This window comes from Salmo salar, chromosome 13 (assembly GCF_965601325.2).
Source record: "Salmo salar chromosome 13, fSalSal1, whole genome shotgun sequence".
Lineage (NCBI taxonomy): Eukaryota > Metazoa > Chordata > Actinopteri > Salmoniformes > Salmonidae > Salmo > Salmo salar.
The window spans coordinates 86,969,135-86,990,803 of NC_138303.1; the positions used below are offsets into that span (position 1 = coordinate 86,969,135).

A 21,669-nucleotide genomic window follows, 5' to 3' on the forward strand; every position below is an offset into this window, starting at 1 on the left:
GTATTGGTCAGCCTGTTGCGTGCTTTGGTGTGTGTGTTCCCAAACAAGGACCAGTTGCGCTCTGAGGTGGCTGATGTTGGTGGGATTTGGAGGATGATGGCGGCAACGGGGGAAAGAGCCTCAGATTCACGAAGTCCCTTCCACCAGGTGACTGATGAGATATGTTGGCACGACTGCCATATTGCATCTCCATCCCAAAGCCCTTGCTTGAAAGTGTACTTCGCCAGACTACCAAGAATCTTGCCCTCGTCCAGCCCAAGGTGGCAACACCAGTAGTGTTGACACCATAGGCCTTGTTGATCTCTGCACTAAACAGGATGGTCTTGCCAGCATACTTGGGTTCCAACATGTAGGCTGCGGCGTGTATGGGCTTCAGGCTGAAGTCTTCATGCTTTTTGATGTATTTCAGAACTGCAGTTTCCTCTGCTTGGCGCAACAGTGAAGTGGGCAGTACAGGTTTCTTCTCTTACATCTGCAGGCAGTCTGAACATCAGACAAGATGGCATTGTCTCCCTCAATCCGTGAAATGGCTACTGCAATAGGTTCCACTCTCTCCCAAAATGTCATCCAGGAGGATCCTCTTGATGGGGCTGTCTATATAGGCAGACTATGATATGGCCATTTCTTGGAGAGACCTCTTCCCCGCTAGGAGACTGTCAAACATGATGACAACACCACCCCAACGGGTGTTGCTGGGCAGCTTCAATGTGGTTCTCTTATTCTTCTCACTTTGCTTGGTGAGGTAAATTGCTGCTATAACTTGATGACCCCACCCTTCATACCTAACCATTTGGGGCGGCAGGGTAGCTTAGTGGTTAGAGCGTTGGACTAGTGATCTTAAGGTTGCAAGTTCGAATCCCCGAGCTGACAAAGTAAAAATCTGTCGTTCTGCCCCTGAACAAGGCAGTCATTGAAAGTAAGAATTTGTTCTTAACTGACCTGCCTAGTTAAAATAAAGGTAAACATTTCCTTGGCCCTCTTGTAGAGCGCATCCATTGTTTTCAGTGTCTTTGAGGAGCAGAGTCCGTGCATGAGCAGCACAGCCAATGGGTGTGATGTGAGGGTAGGACTCCTCCACAGCCTTCATGTTCGCAGCATTGTCTGTCACCAGTGCAAATACCTTCTGTGGTGCAAGGTCATTGACTGCCTTCAGCTCATCTGCAACGTAAAGACCGGTGTGTCTGTCCCTTGTCTGTGCTCTTGTAGAATACTTGTTTAGGGGCGGAGTTGTAGTTCAAGAGTTCTTGCCGACCACCCATCAGAGATGATTGCAATAGTCTGCTTTCTCTATGATTTGCTTGACCTTCACTTGAACTCTGAGCTCTGCATCCAGCAAAAGATTAGATAAAGCATGTCTGGTTGGAGGGGTGTATGCTGGGTGAAGAACATTCAGAAATCTCTTCCAATACACATTGCCTGTGAGCATCAGAGGTGAGCCAGTTACATACAGCTATCTTTTTTTTTTCTTCTGAATTTAAGCCCAGGAATTTTGCTTAACTTCCCATGGAAAATGTTTCTAATTTAGCTTTGCAATCCTAAAGCTAACTAACGCTACATGATCCGATGTTTGTGGCGTACACTTTTGTCACTCAATTCCAGGCTGAGTAGCTGGTGGTGACTGACTACTGAGACCAGCAGGTGTCAGGTCAGCAACTCTAGAGATGTTGGGGCCTGTGAATACTAAAATGTTGATTTACTTGACTCAAACTTTGGCTCCTGTATAGATTTTAGGCCATTGACAAATGTCTTTCTAACCCAACCTACACCCAACCTTGTATCCTTATTTCCAAAAGCATTTCCCCTGGCCGTTCAGCATACAGTATCCCATAATATGTTGACTTCTTACAAAGGAGGATCAAATGTTTGGTACACAGAGGCACTTAGCTTCCTGGTAAACACTGGTGTTTTTGTTACCATATGGCCTCTTCCCAGTGAGGACCTTACTGAATATAATTACAGAATTTTTGTAAAGACTCGTGCAACTGACTGGGGAGATGATGAGACGATTCCTTTTTATACAGATTTCTCTTGTAGTAATCCTCATAATGTAATCATAACTGTATTAAGATCTTGAGGTAAGTCGTGGCTTGTGGGAGCTTAAATGCTTCTACACCTGCATTGCTTGCTGTTTGGGGTTTTAGGCCGGTTTTCTGTACAGCACTGAGATGGCCCTTAGATCATCTGATATCTAAGAAGGGCTACATTTGATTTGATTGCACTTTGCCCTCTCTACTGCAGATATTCCAGGAGTTGAAGAGCAGTGACATTGCTAAAAGCTTTCGGAAGGCCATTAACAGGAAGGAGGGGATCCTGGCCATAGGCGGGACATCTACGCAATCCAGCGAGGGAACACAACACTCCTTCTCTGGTGAGCTGCTCACAGCATCTCCTACCGCTTCTGTCATTGCATTACAGTATGTTGTATTGCGTATATGTAGGGTCTTTGCTTTAATCTAGGGGAACCTTACTCATGAGTTTAGGTAGATGCCCTGTCTGTCTCGAATTTCAGTGTATTGATTAGTCAATTGAAAACAATAACTGGGTTTCTGGGATGTCATCAAAGATTATTCCTGTGTAGTGACAAACCATGTGTATGAAGCAGTGGAGACTCCTCAGATGAGGAAGGGGCGGTCAATTCTTGGTGAATTTCATAAAAATAGTGAATATTACAGCTATAATTCTTTCGGGATAACTATATATTCATCACCAAATAATTGATTAAAACAGTTTTGCAATGAAGGTCTACAGTAGCCTCAACAGCACTCTGTAGGGTAGCACCACGGTGTAGCTGGAGAGGACAGCTAGTTTCCATCCTCTGGGTACATTGACTTCAATACAAACCTAGTAAGTGCTTGGTTCTCACCTCCTTCCATAGACTTACACAATTAACAACTTCCGGAGGTTGGAGGACATCCTATCAGTGCTTTTGCAGCTTTGGCTGGACAAAATGTCAGTTAATCAGGATCAGATAATGAATCTAGTACTAAAAGCACAAGCTACATTTGGCAGTGCGTATGTGGTGAGTAGTTGTCTGAGACAATAGTTGAACAGTTTTGAAAGAATACATTTCAAAAATGGAAGAGAGCTAGCTAGTTTAGCCTACTCGAACACCTGACTCAGATGGCTCCTGTGTTAGCTAGCTGGCTATGTTATCCAACACTGGCATTTTTCCAAGGTAAGAATTGTTTGATTTTATTGCTACCGGGGCCCACCAGTGTGACTGCTAAAGTGCTTTGCTGACTGTACTGCATGATTTGTAGCGGGTTTACTAATGCGTTATATTAGCAATGTTGACTCTGACGTTATATAATGTGGTGACAACTATGTCGGCTGTGTCTAGCTGTTATGATATTTGGTTTAAAAAGGTTTTCACCTGGTCAGACTGCTGAGGTCCACAAGTGACAGGAAAAGGTGAGGAGGAATTACAACATTCAAAGTGATCATGCTGTTTGTGTGGCTGCTATGAAAGTGAACTGCATTTGTGTGATCAGGGGTGTATTCATTCTGCAGTTTCTGTTGAAAAGTTTCTTAAACGGAATGGAGAAACTTACCTGAATTTGTCCAATAAACTCGTTTTCAGCTGTACTAATGATTTCCCCCTAGATCAGCTAGATGCAGGAAAGTGTGTGCAGCACGGTGTTGAATGTGTCACTGTCACCCTGATTACTAAAAACATTACATGCACAAGTTGAATTAACTTTCATTCATAGGCTAGGTTGTAGCAACCTCATGATGGGTGTAGGGAAATTCAAGTATCATGTAGGTTAAATCTATCGATGTTACCTTGAGCTGGGTGAATGGAATTACATTTTTTACATTTTTATTTCACCTTTAACCAGGTAGGCTAGTTGAGAACAAGTTCTCATTTGCAACTGCGACCTGGCCAAGATGAAGCAAAGCAGTTCGACACAACAGTTACACATGGAATAAACATACAATCAATAATACAGTAGGAAAATCTATATACAGCATGTGCAAATGAGGTAGGATAAGCGAGTTAAGGCAATAAATAGCCCATGGTGGCAAAGTAATTACAAAATAACAATTAAACACTGGAATGGTAGGATATGCAGAAGATTAATGTGCAAGTAGAGATACTGGGGTGCAAAGGAGCTAAATAAATACACTATGGGGATGAGGCAGATTGGATGGGCTATTTACAGATGAGCTATGTGCAGTGATCTGTGAGTTGCTCTGACAGCTGGTGCTTAAAGCTAGTGTGGGAGGTAAGTCTCCAGCTGAGATTTTTGCAGTTCATTCCAGTCATTGGCAGCAGAGAACTGGAAGGAAAGGTGGCCAAAGGAAGATTTGGCTTTGGGGGTGACCAGTGAGATATACCTGCTGGAGGGCGTGCTATGGGTGGGTGCTGCTATGGTGACCAGTGAGCTGAGATAAGGCGGGGCTTTGCCTAGCGGAGACTTGTAGATGACCTGGAGCCAGTGGGTTTGGCAACGAATATGAAGCGAGGGCCAGCCAACGAGAGCATACAGGTCACAGTGGTGCGTAGTATATGGGGCTTTGGTGACATAACAGATGGCACTGTGATAGACTGCATCCAATTTGCTGAGTAGAGTGTTGGAGGCTATTTTGTAAATGACATCGTCGAGGATCGGTAGGATAGTCAGTTTTACAAGGGTATGTTTGGCAGCATGAGTGAAAGATGCTTTGTTGCGAAATAGGAAGCTGATTCTAGATTTAATTTTGGATTGGACATGTTTAATGTGAGTCTGGAAGGAGAGCTTACAGTCTAACCAGACACCTAGGTATTTGTAGTTGTCCACATATTCTAAGTCAGAACCGTCCAGAGAAGTGATGCTGGATGGGCGGACAGGTGCGGGCAGCGATCGGTTGAAGAGCATGCATTTAGTTTCTTACGTTTAAGAGCAGTTGGAGGCCACGGAAGGAGAGTTGTATGGCATTGAAGCTCATCTGGAGGTTAGTTAACAGTGTCCAAAGAAGGGCCAGAGGTATACAGAATGGTGTCGTCTGCGTAGAGGTGGATCAAAGAATCACCAGCAGCGAAAGCGACATCATTGATGAATACAGAGAAGAGTCGCCCCGAGAATGGAGCCCTGTGGCACCCCCATAGAGACTGCCAGAGGTCCGGACAACAGGTCCTCCGATTTGACATACTGAACTCTATCGGAGAAGTAGTTGGTGAACCAGGCGAGGCAATCATTTGAGAAACCAAGGCTGTTGAGTCTGCCAATAAGAATGTTGTGATTGACAGTCGAAAGCCTTAGCCAGGTCGATGAATACCGCTGCACAGTAATGTCTCTTATGATATCGTTTAGTACCTTGAGTGTGGCTGAGGTGCACCCATGACCAGCTCTGAAACCAGATTGCATAGCGAAGAAGGTACGGTGAGATTTGAGATGTTTGGTAATCTGTTAACTTGTCTTTTAAAGACCTTAAAGGCAGGGTAGAATAGACATGGGTCTGCAGCAGTTTGGGTCTCGAGTGTCTCCCCCTTTGAAGAGGGGGATGACTGCAGCAGCTTTCCAATCTATGGGAATCTCAGACAATATGAAAACGAGGTTGAACAGGCTAGTAATAGGGGTTGCAACAATTTTAGCAGATAATTTTAGAGGGTCCAGATTATCTAGCCTGGCTGATTTTGTAGGGGTCCTGATTTTGCAGCTCTTTCAGAACATCAGCTATCTGGAATTGGGTGGAGAAGTGGGTGAGGTTTGGGCAAGTTGCTATGGGGCGCGCAGGGCTGTTGCCCGGGGTAGGGGTAGCCAGGTGGAAAGCATGGCCAGCTGTAGAAAAATGCTTATTGAAATTCTCAATTATTGTGGATTTATCGGTGGTAAGTGTTTCCTAGCCTCAGTGCAGTTGGGAGGAGGTGCTCTTATTCTCCATGGACTTCAGTGTTCTATAACTTTTTGTAGTTTGTGCTACAGGATGCAAATTTCTGTTTGAGAAAGCTAGCCTTTGCTTTCCTAACTGCCTGTGTGTATTGGTTCATAACTTCCCTGAAAAGTTTCATATCACGGGGACTGTTTGACGCTAATGCAGAACACCACAGGATGTTTTTTTGTGCCGGGCAGTCAGGTCTGGAGAGAACCAAGGAGAATATCTGTTCCTGGTTCCTTTTTTTTTGAATGTTTTATTTTGATTTTAAATTTTTTTTAATGGGGCATGCCTATTTAAGATGCTGAGGAAAGCACTTTTAAAGAATAACCAGGCATCCTCTACTGACGGCATGAAGTCAATATCCTTCCACGATACCCGGGCCAGGTCGCTTAGAAAGGCCTGCTCGCTGAAGTGTTTTAGGGAGAATTTGACAGTGATGAGGGGTGGTTGTTTGACCGCAAACCCATCACAGATGCAGGCAGTGATCGCTGAGATCTTGGTTGAAGACAGCGGAGGTGTATTTGGAGGGCAAGTTGGTTAGGATGATATCTATGAGGGTGGCCGTGTTTACGGATTTGGGGTTGTACCTGGTGGGTTCATTGATCATTTGTGTGAGATTGAGGGCATCAAGCTTAGATTGTAGGATGGCTGGGGTGTTGAGCATTTTGCAGTTTAGGTCACCTAGCAGCATGAGCTCTGAAGATTTGGGGGGGGGGCAATCAATTCACATATGCTGTCCAAGGCACAGCTGGGGGCAGAGGGTGGTCTATAGCAAGTGGCAACAGTGAGACTTGTTTCTGGAAAGATGGATTTTTAAAAGTATAAGTTCTAGTTGTTTGGGTCCAGACCTGGAAGGTAAGACAGAACTCTGCAGGCAATCTCTGCAGTAGATTGCAACACTGCCCCCTTTGGCAGTTCTATATTGTCGGGAAAATGTTATATTTAGGGATGGAAATTTCAGGGTTTTTGATGGACTTCCTAAGCCAGGATTCAGACACGGCTAGGACATCCAGGTTGGCCGAGTGTGCTAAAACAGTGAATAAACTTAGGGAGGAGGCTTCTAATGTTAACATGCATGAAACCAAGGCTTTTACGGTTACATTTAAAATCTAGTCATTTAGCAGACGCTCTTATCCAGAGCGACTTACAGTAGTGAATGCATACATTTCATACAATTTCATACTTTTTTTATTTTTTCTGTGCTGGCCCCCAGTGGGAATCGAACCCACAACCCTGGCGTTGCAAACACCATGCTCTACCAACTGAGCTACAGGGAAGGCTGGTTACAGAAGTCAACAAATGAGAGCACCTGTGGCGTAAGAGTGGAGCTAGGCACTGCAGGGCCTGGATTAACCTCTACATCACCAGAGGAGGAGTGGGATGAGGGTATGGCTAACAGGACTGGTTGTTTAGTGCGTTCAGAGCAGAGCGTAAAAGGAGCAGGTTTCTGGGCATGAGAGAATAGCTTCAAGGCATAATGTACAGACAGAGGTATGGTAGGATGTGAGTACATTGGAGGTAAACCTAGGTATTGAGTAATGATGAGAGGGATTGTCTCTGGAGATGTTTATACCAGGTGATGTCACCACATATGTGGGAGGTGGAACTAAATGGTAGGTTAAGGCATATTGAGCAGGGCTAGAGGCTCTACAGTGAAGTAAGACAATCACTAACCAGTAATGGACAAGGCATATTGATATTAGGGAGAGGCATGCGTAGCCGGGTGATCAATAGGGGTCCAGTGAGTGGTTGGGCTGGCTGGAGACACGGCGATTCAGACCGCTACAAGCCTGCAGGCCGGGGCTACAAGCCTGCAGGCCGGGGCTACAAGCCTGCAGGCCGGGGCTACAAGCCTGCAGGCCGGGGCTACAAGCCTGCAGGCCGGGGCTACAAGCCTGCAGGCCGGGGCTACAAGCCTGCAGGCCGGGGCTACAAGCCTGCAGGCCGGGGCTACAAGCCTGCAGGCCGGGGCTACAAGCCTGCAGGCCGGGGCTACAAGCCTGCAGGCCGGGCAAGCCTGCAGGCCGGGGCTGAATGACAGTCATCCAATATACTGTATGAAATGTTTTATCGTCCTCCCTCATTTTAAACGGCACCGACCGCCACTGGTATTATGTGGTGCTAGTTGTTGGCTTGGTGTTTCTCTGTGCTGCCCTATGCAGAGGAGGAACGGTACGCGTTTGTCAACTGGATCAACACAGCGCTGGAGAATGACCCTGACTGCAAGCACGCCCTGCCCATGGACCCCAACTCAGACTCCCTCTTCAAGGCCCTGGGCGACGGCATCGTTCTCTGGTACCATAGATTTATATAATTGTGTTCTGTATAATTTCTGCCTTACAGCCCCTAACACAGCTATTTTTCCTTACACATGGTGGTTTGAAATGGGGCATACCGGTGTCTTCCAACATTAGGACCCCTCATAAACCAGCTGTTTATGTGCTCCTGTAGTAAAATGATCAACTTGTCGGTGCCAGACACGATTGATGAGAGGACCATAAACAAGACAAAACTGACACCGTTCACAATACAGGTCCTTACAAACTCAACCAAACTGGTCATATACTGTAGTTGACTGAGTGATTGTTAGATTTAGTCATGCTATGCTATTGTAAATATATAATTACTGTCATCTGTTTGTTTAATTTACATGTGGAAGGCCTTGTTTCTCTTTTGTGAACGGTACTTCAAAACGGTCTTTGTTTCTGTTCGTCCCACAGGAGAATCTGAACCTTGCTCTGAACTCTGCCTCTGCCATTGGCTGCCACGTGGTGAACATCGGGGCTCTGGACCTTAGGGAGGGGAAGCCCCACCTGGTGCTGGGCCTGCTGTGGCAAATCATCAAGATCGGCCTGTTCGCTGACATCGAGCTCAGCAGGAATGAAGGTGAGGGACTTTCACAGCACTATCACATCATTGGTGACTCATGAACCTGGTTTTTAACCATGTTATTCCTCATCACGGTACATTTACCTATTAGAAGGATCGAAGATGTCTTTCCTTTTATGTCACAACATTGTGACGTCACGCTAGTCTGTCCTCAGTGTTGGAGTTATTTTAATTTTTTTCCTGGCTGAAGACCTCTGGTCAGTGAGTGTTGTGGTGATGTAGCTGACTATGTCCTGTGACCCTGTCTCCTTCAGCCCTGGCTGCTCTGCTGAGGGATGGAGAGACCCTGGAGGACTTGATGAAGCTGTCTCCAGAGGAGCTGCTGCTGCGCTGGGCTAACTTCCACCTGGAGAACGCTGGCTGGGAGAAAATCAGTAACTTCAGCTTGGACATCAAGGTATGGATGTGTAAAATCCATGTACAGTGACTTTAACGTGTTTACACCCCTTGACTTTTTCCACATTTTATCACAAAGTGAAATTAAAATGGATTTCATTGTCTTTTTTTGTAAATGATCTACATAATTCTCTCAGTGGAATAAAAAAATCTTGATTTAGATAAGTATTCAACCACCTTAGTTAGTACATGTTAAAATCACCTTTGGCAGCTATTACAGTTGAGTCATTCTGGGTTACACTCTGAGCTTTCCACACCTGGATTGTGCAAATTCTTCAAGCTTAGTCAAATTGGTTGTTGATCATTGCAAGACAAAGATTTTCTAGCAGATTTCAGTCAAAACTGTTAGGCTATTGTCCTGCTGAAAGGTAAATTCATCTTCCAGTGTCTGGTGGAAAGCAGACTGAAGCACATTTTCCTCTAGAATTTTAACCGGTGCTTAGCTCCGTTTGTTTCTTTTTTAATTTTTATCCTGAAACACCCCAGTCGTTAACAATTACAAGCATACCCATAACATGATGCCGCCACCACTATGCTTGAAAATGATGTAGAGCGGTACTCGATAATGTATTGGATTTGCCCCATAACTTTTTATTCGGGACAAAAAGTGAATTGCTTTGTCACATTTTCTGCAGTATTACTTTAGTGCCCTGTTGCAAACAAATATTATTTTTAAAATCTGTGCAGTTTAGTTTCCTTTTCACTCTTGTTAATTTGGTAAGTATTGTGGAGTAACTACAATGTTGTTGATCCAGCCTCAGTTTTTCTCCTACCATTACATTGTAACTGTTTTTGTCACCATTAGCCTCATGGTGAAATTCCTGAGTAGTTTCCTTCCTCTCTGGCAACCGAGTTAGGAAGCACGCCTGTATCTTTGTATTGACTGGGTGTATTGATACATCATCCAAAGTGTAAAAAGTTGGACATGCTCAAGGGCATAGTCAATGTCTGCTACCAATAGGTGCCCTTTGAGGCATTGGGAAAACCTTTTTGTGGTTGAATATGTTGTACATTCACTGCTCGACTGAGGGCCCTTACAATTATCTGTATGTGTGGGGTACAGAGATTATGTAATCATTCAAAACTCATGTTAAACACTATTGTACAAAGTGAGTCCATGCAACTTATTATGTGACTTGTTAAGCAAATTGTTACTCCTAAACTTATTTAGGCTTGCCTTAACAAAGGGGTTAATACTTACTGACTCAAGGTTTTTTAATTTGTATAAATGTCAAAAAACAATTACACTTTGATATTATGGGGTCTTGCCAGTGACATCTCAATTTAATAAATTTTAAATTCAGGTTGTAATGCCACAATGTGTAAGAAGTGAAGGGGTATGAATACTGTGAGTGCACTGTCTTTATGGTTCATGTCCACTTTCTATATGTCTAAAGGTTAAGTGTTATACTATTCTCGTCTTCACAAAGAAGTGTTGGAACAATAGCAAAATAAAATAATGATGAATGTGCCTCAAACAAGGCTTTATCCAAATCTGGACTCTGAACCTTCTATTCTTTCAAAGCGAACAGTTCTTTAAAGTTTTATTTGTATATATTATGCCTGTGCTTTGATTTATTTCTGACTCTTTTCTTTAGCGGACAGACCTTTCAACCTGTAAAGGTACTTCATAGATCAACTTCCTTACTGTATAGGAATTGACAATAGCTTCATGTGTCAAGGTCATTGTACTGTAATATTTTCTGTCATGGTCATTGCATACCTACCTGTCCATTATGTTCCCATGTGGCCTGCACAACCTTGTATCCCAGTGTGCTTGTTTCTGTCTTTCCAATGCTGAGATTGAAACAAGATTTCTGTTTCAGGACTCCAGAGCCTATTTCCACCTCCTCATCCAAATCTCCCCCAAATGCACAGACGAAGATCAGCCACACACAGAAATCAGCATGGCAGGCTTCAGTGTAAGCACTTTTACGGCGAATATACAAATTCCATACACAGATAACATGGCTAAGACAATTCAGAAGGGATCCATGAACCTGTGGTGTCTGTCCTGTAGGAGAAGGATGACATGAAGAGGGCAGAGAACATGCTTCAGCAGGCTGACAGGCTGGACTGTCGCCAGTTTGTCACCCCAGCTGACGTAGTCTCTGGCAACCCCAAACTCAACTTGGCCTTTGTGGCCAATCTCTTCAACAAGTACCCAGCTCTCACCAAGCCTGAGGGAGAGGGCATTGACTGGGGCCTGCTGGAAGGTGGGTTCTGAGCTAGTCTGTTGGTCATGAGGTTGCTGTGTGCTTTCTGTTCAGTATACATTGTACTCCCCTAGGCCTTAATCACTCCACAGCTCTATTTTCTTTTTAGGTGAGACACGAGAAGAGGGAACATTCCGGAACTGGATGAATTCCCTGGGTGTGAACCCACATGTCAATCATCTCTATGGGTATGTACCAAATTCAACTAATGACTTACATGGAAAATTAAAATGCTAATGACATACTGCTGATAACATGCTCCCTACCAGTGGTGTTCATACACAGGGTAAGGTTTCTTTGGATTTATTATCAATGAGTAATCTAAATAACTAGCTTTACTCTATAGAGACCTAGCAGATGCCTTGGTCATCCTTCAGCTTTATGAAAAGATAAAAGTACCTGTCGACTGGACCAACAAAGTCAACAAGCCACCATATCCCAAGATTGGGACAAACATGAAAAAGGTTGACCATTGTCAAATAAAATCTATTTTCCTCCATTTATTTTTACTTTGAAAGAATGCTAAAGAATACTGCAGAATTGACTGTTTCTGTTTTCAACTATTCAGAAGCTCATAGAGCAAAAGACCACAGCTCCAATTCCAGTTCTGGAGAGGGACTAATGTCGTTTCTCTTGATTCCTACTGTGTTTTGTCTGCTCTCAGTTGGAGAACTGCAACTATGCAGTGGATCTAGGGAAGAGGACGGCCAAGTTTTCTCTGGTTGGCATCGGTGGGCAGGACCTGAACGATGGCAATGCCACCCTGACGCTGGCTCTGCTGTGGCAGCTCATGAGGAGGTGAGTCTTGGCACATGCTTAGATCAATATGTAACATACCTTTTTATAGCCAGGGATAAAATATTTAGCTCTTATTTTTGGTTGTTTATGGAAAAACAAGAGCTCAGGTAAAATAAAGATAAAGGGTGAGGGCTGAAAGGAACATTTTACCACAATTGTCTTGTTTTCGTCAGTCATATACTGTCAAATATTTTGGCACTGTTTCCTGAAACCAAAAATATGCTGCTCCAATTTAACTTTGCATTGTTACTTCAATCCCCAAAGTTGCTATTTTATCATTTGTCCAGCTAGGCATGGTTATGGGCTGAAGTAGGTGATGCGTGTGGACCAACTAGAATTCCCAGTTTGTTCTGGTACGGTACTAGGATCTGTGGTGTCAGTGATATTTGACATGCTCTCACATGCAGTTGCTTCTCAGTAAATCAGGGTCATAAGAGAAGGCGGCATAGGGCAAAATGTTTTGTAAAGCTGGCCCCCAGGCAACAGCACTGGAATATTGTTCATGTTAGTTCTTAAGCAGATCTTGATGAATAAGTTGAATTTTTATTTTTCATTTACTCTTGCCTGACCTTCAGTGACTACATGCTGACCACTGCTGAGTGCACCAGAAACTGATCAATATGCTAGCAAACACTTGACATCTCTCCTAGATATACTCTGAATGTACTAGAGGACTTGGGAGATGGCCAGATGGCTAATGATGACATCATTGTCAAATGGGTCAATACAACCTTGTCGGAGGCGGGAAAAACAACCAAGATCTCAAGCTTCAAGGTTCGTCAAGCTTTATTGATATATTTAGGTTATATTTTTAATACTTTTCTTTCTTAGTTATTTTACAGTTTTAGTATGCATCTATGTTCTGTAGTGATATTCAGTCAATACATCTAATCAGCAGACCTAATGTGACATACCACAAATTCTGACAGTACTTGAACTGATTTCCGAAGTGGGTATTTAACACGGTCTTCTCCCCTTGATTGTCAGGACAAGGAGATCAGCACCAGTTTACCAGTGGTGGACCTGATTGATGCCATCCAACCTGGCAGCATCAGCTATGACCTGGTCAAGACTGGCAGCCTAGCAGCTGAGGACAAGCTGGAGAATGCCAAGTAAGACTTCCACTGATGAACCTGTCCAGACAAACTTTGATATGGGTTAGTGACCTGTAAGAGGAATTCAAGCTTCAATTACTTACTGGTTTTTGCTATACTTCCTGTTAAAAACATGAAATATGGGGGGTTGTGAGAAGTACAGTGCCTTTAGAAAGTATTCACACTCCTGGACTTTTTCCATATTTTGTTACAGCCTGAATTTGAAATGGCTTAAATTGAGATTTTGCGTCACTGACCTACACACAATACCCCAAAATGTCAAAGTGAAATAATGTTTTTCAAAAAATGTACAAACTAATGAAAAGCTGAAATGTCTTGAGTCAAGTATTCAACCCCTTTTGTTATGGCAAAACTAAATGCGTTCAGGAGTAAACATTTTGATAAAAAAGTCACAAGTTGCATAGACTCTGTGCAATAATAGTGACTAACATGATTTTTGAATGGCTACCTCTGTACCCCAAACAAAATTCTGTAAGGTCGAGCAGTGAATTTCAAACAGATTCAACCGCGAAGACCAGGGAGATTTTCCAATGCCTCGCATAGGACACCTTGAAGACATTGACTATCCCTTTGAGCATGGTGAAGTTATTAATTACACGTTGGATGGTGTATCAATACACCCAGTCACTACAAAGACAAAGGTGCCCTTCCTAACTCAGCTGCCGGAGAGGAAGGAGACCAATGGGGACTTTAAAACAGTTAGTTTAATGGCTGTGGTTATAAGAGGATGGATTAACAACTTTGTAGTTACTCCACAATACTAATTGACAGAGCAAAAAGGAATCCTGTACAGAATAAAATATTTAAACAGCATCCTGTTTGCGTCAAGTAATACTGCAAAAGAAGGGCAAAGCTATTGACTTTTTGTCCTGAACAAAGCGTTATGCATGTTTGGAGCAAATACAACACATTACTGACTCAGTACCACAGTCCATAATTTCAAGCATAGTGGTGGCAGCATCATGTTATGGGCATGCTTGTAATCGTGAAGGACTGGAGTTTTTCAGGGTAAGTAGAAATGGAATGGAGCTCAGTACAGGCAAAATCCTAGCAGAAACCCTAGTTCAGTCTGCTTTCCACTGGACACTGGAAGATGAAGTCACCTTTCAGCAGGACAATAACCTGAAACAAAAGGCCGCGACCGGGAGACCTGAGGTGGCGCACAATTGGCCCAGCATCGTCTGGGTTAGGGGAGGGTTTGGCCTGCCGGGATGTCCTTGTCCCATCACGCTCTCGCGACTCCTGTGGCGGGCTGGACGTATGCACGCTGACATGGTCACCAGTTGGATGGTGTTTCCTCTGACACATTGGTGCGGCTGGCTCCCAGGTTAAGCGAGCAGTGTGTCAAAAAGCAGTGCTGCTTGGTGAGGAAAAAGGGTTAACATTTTTCTTGGTGCAAATTGATTAAAAATAAACATCAAATTTACATAAGTATTCAGACCCTTTACTAAGTACTTTGTTGAAGCACCTTTGGCTGCTATTACAGCCTCGAGGCTTGGGTATGACGACTACGATCCTGGCACACCTGTATTTGGGGAGATTCTTCTCTGCAAAGCCGTTCAAGCTTGGTCAGATTGTCTAGGGAGCATTGCTGCACAACTATTTTCAGGTCTCTCCAGAGATGTTCGATCGGGTTCAAGTCTGGGCTCTGGCTTAGCCACTCAAGGAAATTCAGAGACTTGTCCCAAAGCCACTCCAGGTGGTCTTGGCTGTGTGCTTAGGGTCGTTGTCCTGTTGGAAGGTGAACCTTGGCCCCAGTCCGACATCCTGTGCGCTCTGGAGCAGGTTTTCATCAAGGATCTCGCTGACCTTTGCGCTGATCATCTTTCCCTCGATCCTGACTAGTCTCCCAATCCCTGCCGCTGAAACCATCCCCACAGCATGATGCCACCTCCACCATACTTCACCGTAGGGATGGTGCCAGGTTTCTTCCAGATGTGACGCTTGGCATTCAGGCCAAAGTTCAGTTTTGGTTTCATCAGACCAGAGAATCTTGGGTGCCTTTTGGCAAAATCCAAGCGGGCGGTCGTGCCTCTCACTGAGGATTGGTTTCCATCTGGCTGCTCTACCATGAAAGTCTGATGGGTGGAGTACTGCGGAGATGTCCTTCTGGAAGTTTCTCCCATCTCTACAGAAGAACTCTGGTCAGAGTGACCATCGGGTTCTTGGTCACCTCCCTGACCAAGGTCCTTCTCCCCGAGGCGGCCACTTCTAGGAAGAGTCTTGGTGGTTCCAAAATTCTTCCATTTCAGAATGGAGGCCACTGTTCTTGGACATTCAATGCTGCAGAAATGTTTTAGTACCCTTACCCAGATCTGTGCCTTGACACAGTCCTGTCTCGGAGCTCTACAGACAATTTCTTCAACCTCATGGCTTGGTTTTTGCTCTGACATGCTATGTGAACGGTGGGACCTTTTTTTTTTATATAGACTGTCCATTTATAAATCATGTCCAATAAATTGAATTTACCACAGGTGGACACCAAGTTGTAGAAACATCTCAAGGATGATCAATGGAAACTGGATGCAAGTGAGCTCAATTTCGAGTGTCATAGCAAAGGGTCAGAATGCTTATGTAAATAAGGTGTTTCTGTTCTATTTTTAATAGATTAGCAAAACCTCTTTTGCTTTGTCATTATGGGGTATTGTGTGTAGATGGGGAGGTGTATGTAATCCATTTTAGAATAAGGCTGTAATGTAACAATGGTAGTCAAGGGATCTGAATACTTTCTGAATGCACTGTACAGGACCTCCCACCCCCACATACTGTCAACCAATCATGTCTATATGGAGCCCTCATTGTTACAATATTTGACTGCAGTACGGAGCTCAATTTGGCCTCCGGAGGCGCGGCAATTGCGTCACGCCCTCCATAGGAAGCCACAGACCACATTTTTGGCTCAAGCATGAATTGCCTTTTACTAAGACTCTCACAGCTATAATTGCTGCCAAGGTGCTTGTAAAGTGTTGACTCGGGGTGTGAATACATATGTAAATTAGATTTCTGAATTTCATTTTCTATACGTTTTCAATATCTATCCATGTTCACTTTGTCACTTATGGGGTATATAAATGGGTGAGTTATTTTCATTTTGAATTTTGCCTGTAACACAATATGGAGTAAGTCGAGGTGTATGAATACTTTGAAGGCACTCTAATATATTCAGAAGTTGTATGAATATTCAACAAATGGAAATGTCGGTTGTCTTGTCATGCAAGAAAGTGCTGATCAATATTAAATGAAACAACCTACTTCTGCTCTTTAGATATGCCATTTCCATGGCGAGGAAGATCGGAGTGTGTGTCTACGCTCTCCCAGACGACCTGGTGGAGGTCAAGCCCAAAATGGTAATGACGGTGTTCGCATGCTTGATGGGCCGGGCGATGAAGTGGCCTTAACCAAGATGCTGTGCCACTTTGGCATCGACAAACTACCCACAAGCCATTTGCTTGATGAAGGGCGACCTGGGAATTTAAAGATGTGGCAGAAAATGTTACTAAAAGTGCCAGTGTTATTTCAACCTCCGTTTTGAACAACAATATGTTTGCACAATATTTTGTTGTATTCTTATTTAAGTTAAGCCCATAACAACATGTTTCTGAAGAAGTCTAGGCCTGTTAGAGGACAACTTGGTATGTTACTTCTCAATATGCAACACTCCATGTTTCAGAATGCTGTATGGTATATGCATTTTTACTGCTACAACTATATGCTTGATGTTTACACTACATATTCATAACATCCCTTACAATGACAATCTTTAACTTGGTTAAACTGAAATTGTGGAGGATTAACTTTCCCCTCTGCCCTATTGAAATGCATGCATATATTAATAGCTGGTCTTGACAACAGCTGCATATCTCTATACAGAAGCCATAAGGTCAAGCCTGAAGGGTATTCTGTTTATTACTTTTTGTTTTTTTCAATTGTGCTAGCTAGTAAGCTGAGAGCAGCTGGGTGTCTTGTCTGGCATTTTTGTATTGGACTGAAGATGTCTTACTCTGGAAGAAAGAGGGAGGTTACTGACAGTTCAGTTTCATTGGTTGTGCCTTTTCATTTTGTCTTGATGCTATATTCTGTTGCACATTAAGGTTTCCACTTAATCTTTTGAATTCAACATTACCAAAAATATAGCCGACACATTTCTGCATTCCATATAGCGGCGTTACCATACCAATGCGTTTTGTCTTGTGTGTAAATGTTTACTCTGCAGTGCTATACATGGAGAAAACAAATAAAACAAACGATGCATAAAAATCTGTTTTGATTTGTACCTAGGCGTATCTTTATTGCACAAAAATATAAATGCAACAATTTTAAAGATTGTACAGAGTTATATGAACTGTAAGGAAATCAGTTGAAAGAAATTAATTGGACCATAAACTATGGATTTCACATGACGGAATACAGATATGCATCGCTTGGTCACTACTTTTTTTTTTTAAGTATGGTTTTCTGAGCCACGTCAGTCTGTCTTGTGTGACCACTATTTGCTTTGTTGAGTTGGTCAGGTTGTTGATTGTGATATATAGAATGTTGTCCCACTCTTCAATGGTTGTGTGAAGTTGCTGGATATTGGCGGGAACTGGAACACGCTCATCCAGAGTATCCCAAATATGCTCAATGGGTGACATGTTTGCGTAAGCAGGCCATTGAAGAACTGGGACGTGCACAGATCCTTAGGATCTCTTCGGTATCTCTGCAATCAAAATTGCCATATATAAAATGCAGTTGTGTTCATTGTCTGTAGCTTATACTTGTCCATACCATAACCACACTGCCACCATGGCGCACAGTATTCACAATGTTGCCATTAGCAAACCGTTCGCCCACATGACGTCTGGGGTTGAGGCCGGTTGGATGTACTGCCAAATTCTCTAAAACAACGGAGGCAGTTTATGGTAGAGAAATTCTGGCAACAGCTCAGGTGGATGTTCTTGCAGCCAGCATTCCAATTGCACGCTTCCTCAACATCTGTGGCATTGTGCTGTGACAACTGCACATTTGTGTCCTTCCATTGACCCCAGCACAAGGTGCACCTGTGTAATGATCATGCTGTTTAATCAGCTTCTTGATATGCCACACTGATGGATGGATTATCTTGGCAAAGGAGAAATGCTCACTAACAGGGATGTAAACAAATTTGTGCACAAAATTTGAGAAGCTTTTTGAACATGTGAAACAATTTCTGGGATCTTATTTCAGGTCTTGGGACCAACGCTTTTACATGTTGCGTTTTTGTTTAGTATACATTGTAGAACCTTATTTCACCCATGGTGTTAAAGTATTTGTCCCTTGACAAGCAGACATAACATTAGCATAGTGATTGGTTATGTTTCCCTGTGTTCATTGTGTGCTGTGGGAGGTCTGAAGGGACGTATGCTCTGGACTGTCTGCCTGCAGGCTTTTCTCTACACTGTGGAGGGAAAGAGTGACGCAGTCGCACCACCCTAGGATTTTTACTACAGTGCGGTTTACCAATTTACCCAAATACATTTGCTTACTTTTCTTCAGATACCAGCATGGTCTAGTTGCTTGCATTCAAAAGTATCAATCCATAAAGTAACAATAGGCTGCTGTACTTAAGTGCAGCTATCACTGTGGTACCTAATGCCTATCTAACTTCTGTGTTAGTTGGATGTGTTCTCCATCCATACAGAGGTGTTTTGGTGGAGTACTGATTAATCCATGGGGAACCCAGATAGCAGATCATTGAACGCTGTTCACTAGTCTGAATCCTTAACTGATTCTGAGAATGCTCTCAGCCACGAGCCCCTCATGCTTTCTAAGCACTCCCCTCAGACTGTGTTCACTAAGTGGAGACTGTCTGCCACAGTCTGTCAGAGAGCTCTGTGAGGGAGAAAGATGAGATGAGGGGATGGCAGACAGCTTTGGCTCTCATGGGCTTCATTATCTGGACTTGCAGGCACTAAATGCTACATTGAGTCTACTTTGTCTATATGTTAGTGTTCATTAGTGACGGAATCAAAAGGACAAATACCACCGTAGGGATGGTGCGAGGTCTCCTCCTGACGTGACGCTTGGCATTAGGGCGAAAGAGTTCAATCTTGGTTTCATCAGACCAGAAAATCTTATTTCTCATGAGTCCTTTAGGTGCCTTTTGCTAAGTGGGCTGTCATATGCCTTTTACTGAGGAGTGGCTTCCATCTGGCTGCTCTACCTTAAAGGCCTGATTGGTGGAGTGCTGCAGAGATGGTTGTCCTTCTGGAAGGTTCTCCCATCTCCACAGAGGAACTCTGGAGCTCTGTCAAAGTGACCATTGGGTTCTTGGTCACCTCCCTGACCAAGGCCCTTCTCTACCGATTGCTCAGTTTGGCCGGGTGGCCAGATCTCTGAAAAGTCTTGGTGGTTCCAAACTTCTTTCATTTAAGAATGATGGCGGCCATTGTGTTCTTGGGGACCTTCAATGCTGCCGACATCTTTTGATACCCTTCCACAGATCTTTGCCTCGACACAATCCTGCCTCGGCACAATTCCTTCGACCTCATGGCTTGGTTTTTGCTCTGACATGAACTGTGGGACCTTATCTAGACAGGTGTGTGCCTTTCCAAATCATGTCCAGTCAATTGAATTTACCACAGATGGACTCCAAGTTGTAGAAACATTTCAAGGATGATCAATGGAAACAGGATGCACCTGAGCTGAATTTCGAGTCTCATAGCAAAGTCTCTGAATGTTCATGAAAATAAGGTATCTGTTTTTAAATTTAAATAAATGTGCACAAATTTTTTTTTAAAACTGTTTTTACCCTGCCTTTATTGGGTATTTAGTGTAGATTGATGAAAAAAAAAAAAAAATCTTAATTCCTTTGAATTAATTAATGGCATGTCCAGTCGTAATATGGCCTGGGAAGAAGCACTTTTTTTTCTCCATCTGTAAAGGTCTACATTGAAGGGGGCTTTTCTAGAACCTGGTGAGTTTGCTAGAAGAAAAATACTTAATGTAATGTATTTTTCTGTACTTAATAAGTTAAATAAGTAGATACCTTTTTGAACCCCCCCAAAAAAAAAAAAAAAAGAAAAAACTGCAATACTACCAAAAACAATATACACTGCTCAAAAAAATAAAGGGAACACTTAAACAACACAATGTAACTCCAAGTCAATCACACTTCTGTGAAATCAAAATGTCCACTTAGGAAGCAACACTGACAATAAATGTCACATGCTGTTGTGCAAATGGAATAGACAACAGGTGGAAATTATAGGCAATTAGCAAGACACCCCCAATAAAGGAGTGGTTCTGCAGATGGGGACCACAGACTACTTCTCAGTTCCTATGCTTCCTGGCTGATGTTTTGGTCACTTTTGAATGCTGGCGGTGCTTTCACTCTAGTGGTAGCATGAGACGGAGTCTACAACCCACACAAGTGGCTTAGGTAGTGCAGCTCATCCAGGATGGCACATCAATGCGAGCTGTGGCAAGAAGGTTTGCTGTGTCTGTCAGCGTAGTGTCCAGAGCATGGAAGTGCTACCAGGAGACAGGCCAGTACATCAGGAGACGTGGAGGAGGCCGTAGGAGGGCAACAACCCAGCAGCAGGACCGCTACCTCCGCCTTTGTGCAAGGAGGAGCACTGCCAGAGCCCTGCAAAATGACCTCCAGCAGGCCACAAATGTGCATGTGTCTGCTCAAACGGTCAGAAACAGACTCCATGAGGGTGGTATGAGGGCCCGACGTCCACAGGTGGGGGTTGTGCTTACAGCCCAACACTGTGCAGGACGTTTGGCAGAACACCAAGATTGGCAAATTCGCCACTGGCGCCCTGTGCTTTTCACAGATGAAAGCAGGTTTACACTGAGCATGTGACAGACGTGACAGAGTCTGGAGATACCATGGAGAACGTTCTGCTGCCTGCAACATCCTCCAGCATGAGCGGTTTGGTGGCGCGTCAGTCATGGTGTGGGGTGCATTTCTTTGGGGGGCCGCACAGCCCTCCATGTCCTCGCCAGAGGTAGCCTGACTGCCATTAGGTACCGAGATGAGATCCTCAGACCCCTTGTGAGACCATATGCTGGTGCGGTTGGCCCTGGGTTCCTCCTAATGCAAGACAATGCTAGACCTCATGTGACAATGCTAGACCCCCAGACCTGAATCCAATTGAGCACATCTGGGACATCATGTCTCGCTCCATCCACCAACGCCACGTTGCACCACAGACTGTCCAGGAGTTGGCGGATGCTTTAGTCCAGGTCTGGGAGGAGATCCCTCAGGAGACCATCCGCCACCTCATCAGGAGCATGCCCAGGCGTTGTAGGGAGGTCATACAGGCACGTGGAGGCCACACACACTATTGAGCCTCATTTTGACTTGTTTTAAGGACAATACATCAAAGTTGGATCAGCCTGTAGTGTGGTTTTCCATTTTAATTTTGAGT

The 21,669-nt window shown here is 43.9% G+C and overlaps 1 protein-coding gene across 2 annotated transcripts in view; it reads left to right on the top strand.

The window, feature by feature from the left end:
- The window catches only part of LOC106567809 (plastin-3), a 28,784-nt gene extending 11,250 nt beyond the window's left edge, over nucleotides 1-17,534 (top strand). For both annotated transcript variants that reach the window (XM_014137565.3, XM_014137564.3), the window contains exons 4-16: nucleotides 2,239-2,368; nucleotides 8,022-8,154; nucleotides 8,311-8,392; nucleotides 8,580-8,745; nucleotides 9,003-9,145; nucleotides 10,971-11,066; nucleotides 11,165-11,360; nucleotides 11,470-11,548; nucleotides 11,707-11,824; nucleotides 12,025-12,158; nucleotides 12,809-12,932; nucleotides 13,146-13,270; nucleotides 16,539-17,534. In XM_014137565.3, coding sequence (XP_013993040.1) covers nucleotides 2,239-2,368; nucleotides 8,022-8,154; nucleotides 8,311-8,392; nucleotides 8,580-8,745; nucleotides 9,003-9,145; nucleotides 10,971-11,066; nucleotides 11,165-11,360; nucleotides 11,470-11,548; nucleotides 11,707-11,824; nucleotides 12,025-12,158; nucleotides 12,809-12,932; nucleotides 13,146-13,270; nucleotides 16,539-16,671 — 1,659 coding nt within the window. In that variant the 3' untranslated portion in view covers nucleotides 16,672-17,534. The remainder of the gene's footprint in view (nucleotides 1-2,238; nucleotides 2,369-8,021; nucleotides 8,155-8,310; nucleotides 8,393-8,579; nucleotides 8,746-9,002; nucleotides 9,146-10,970; nucleotides 11,067-11,164; nucleotides 11,361-11,469; nucleotides 11,549-11,706; nucleotides 11,825-12,024; nucleotides 12,159-12,808; nucleotides 12,933-13,145; nucleotides 13,271-16,538) is intronic.
- Nucleotides 17,535-21,669: the final 4,135 nt, after the last annotated feature.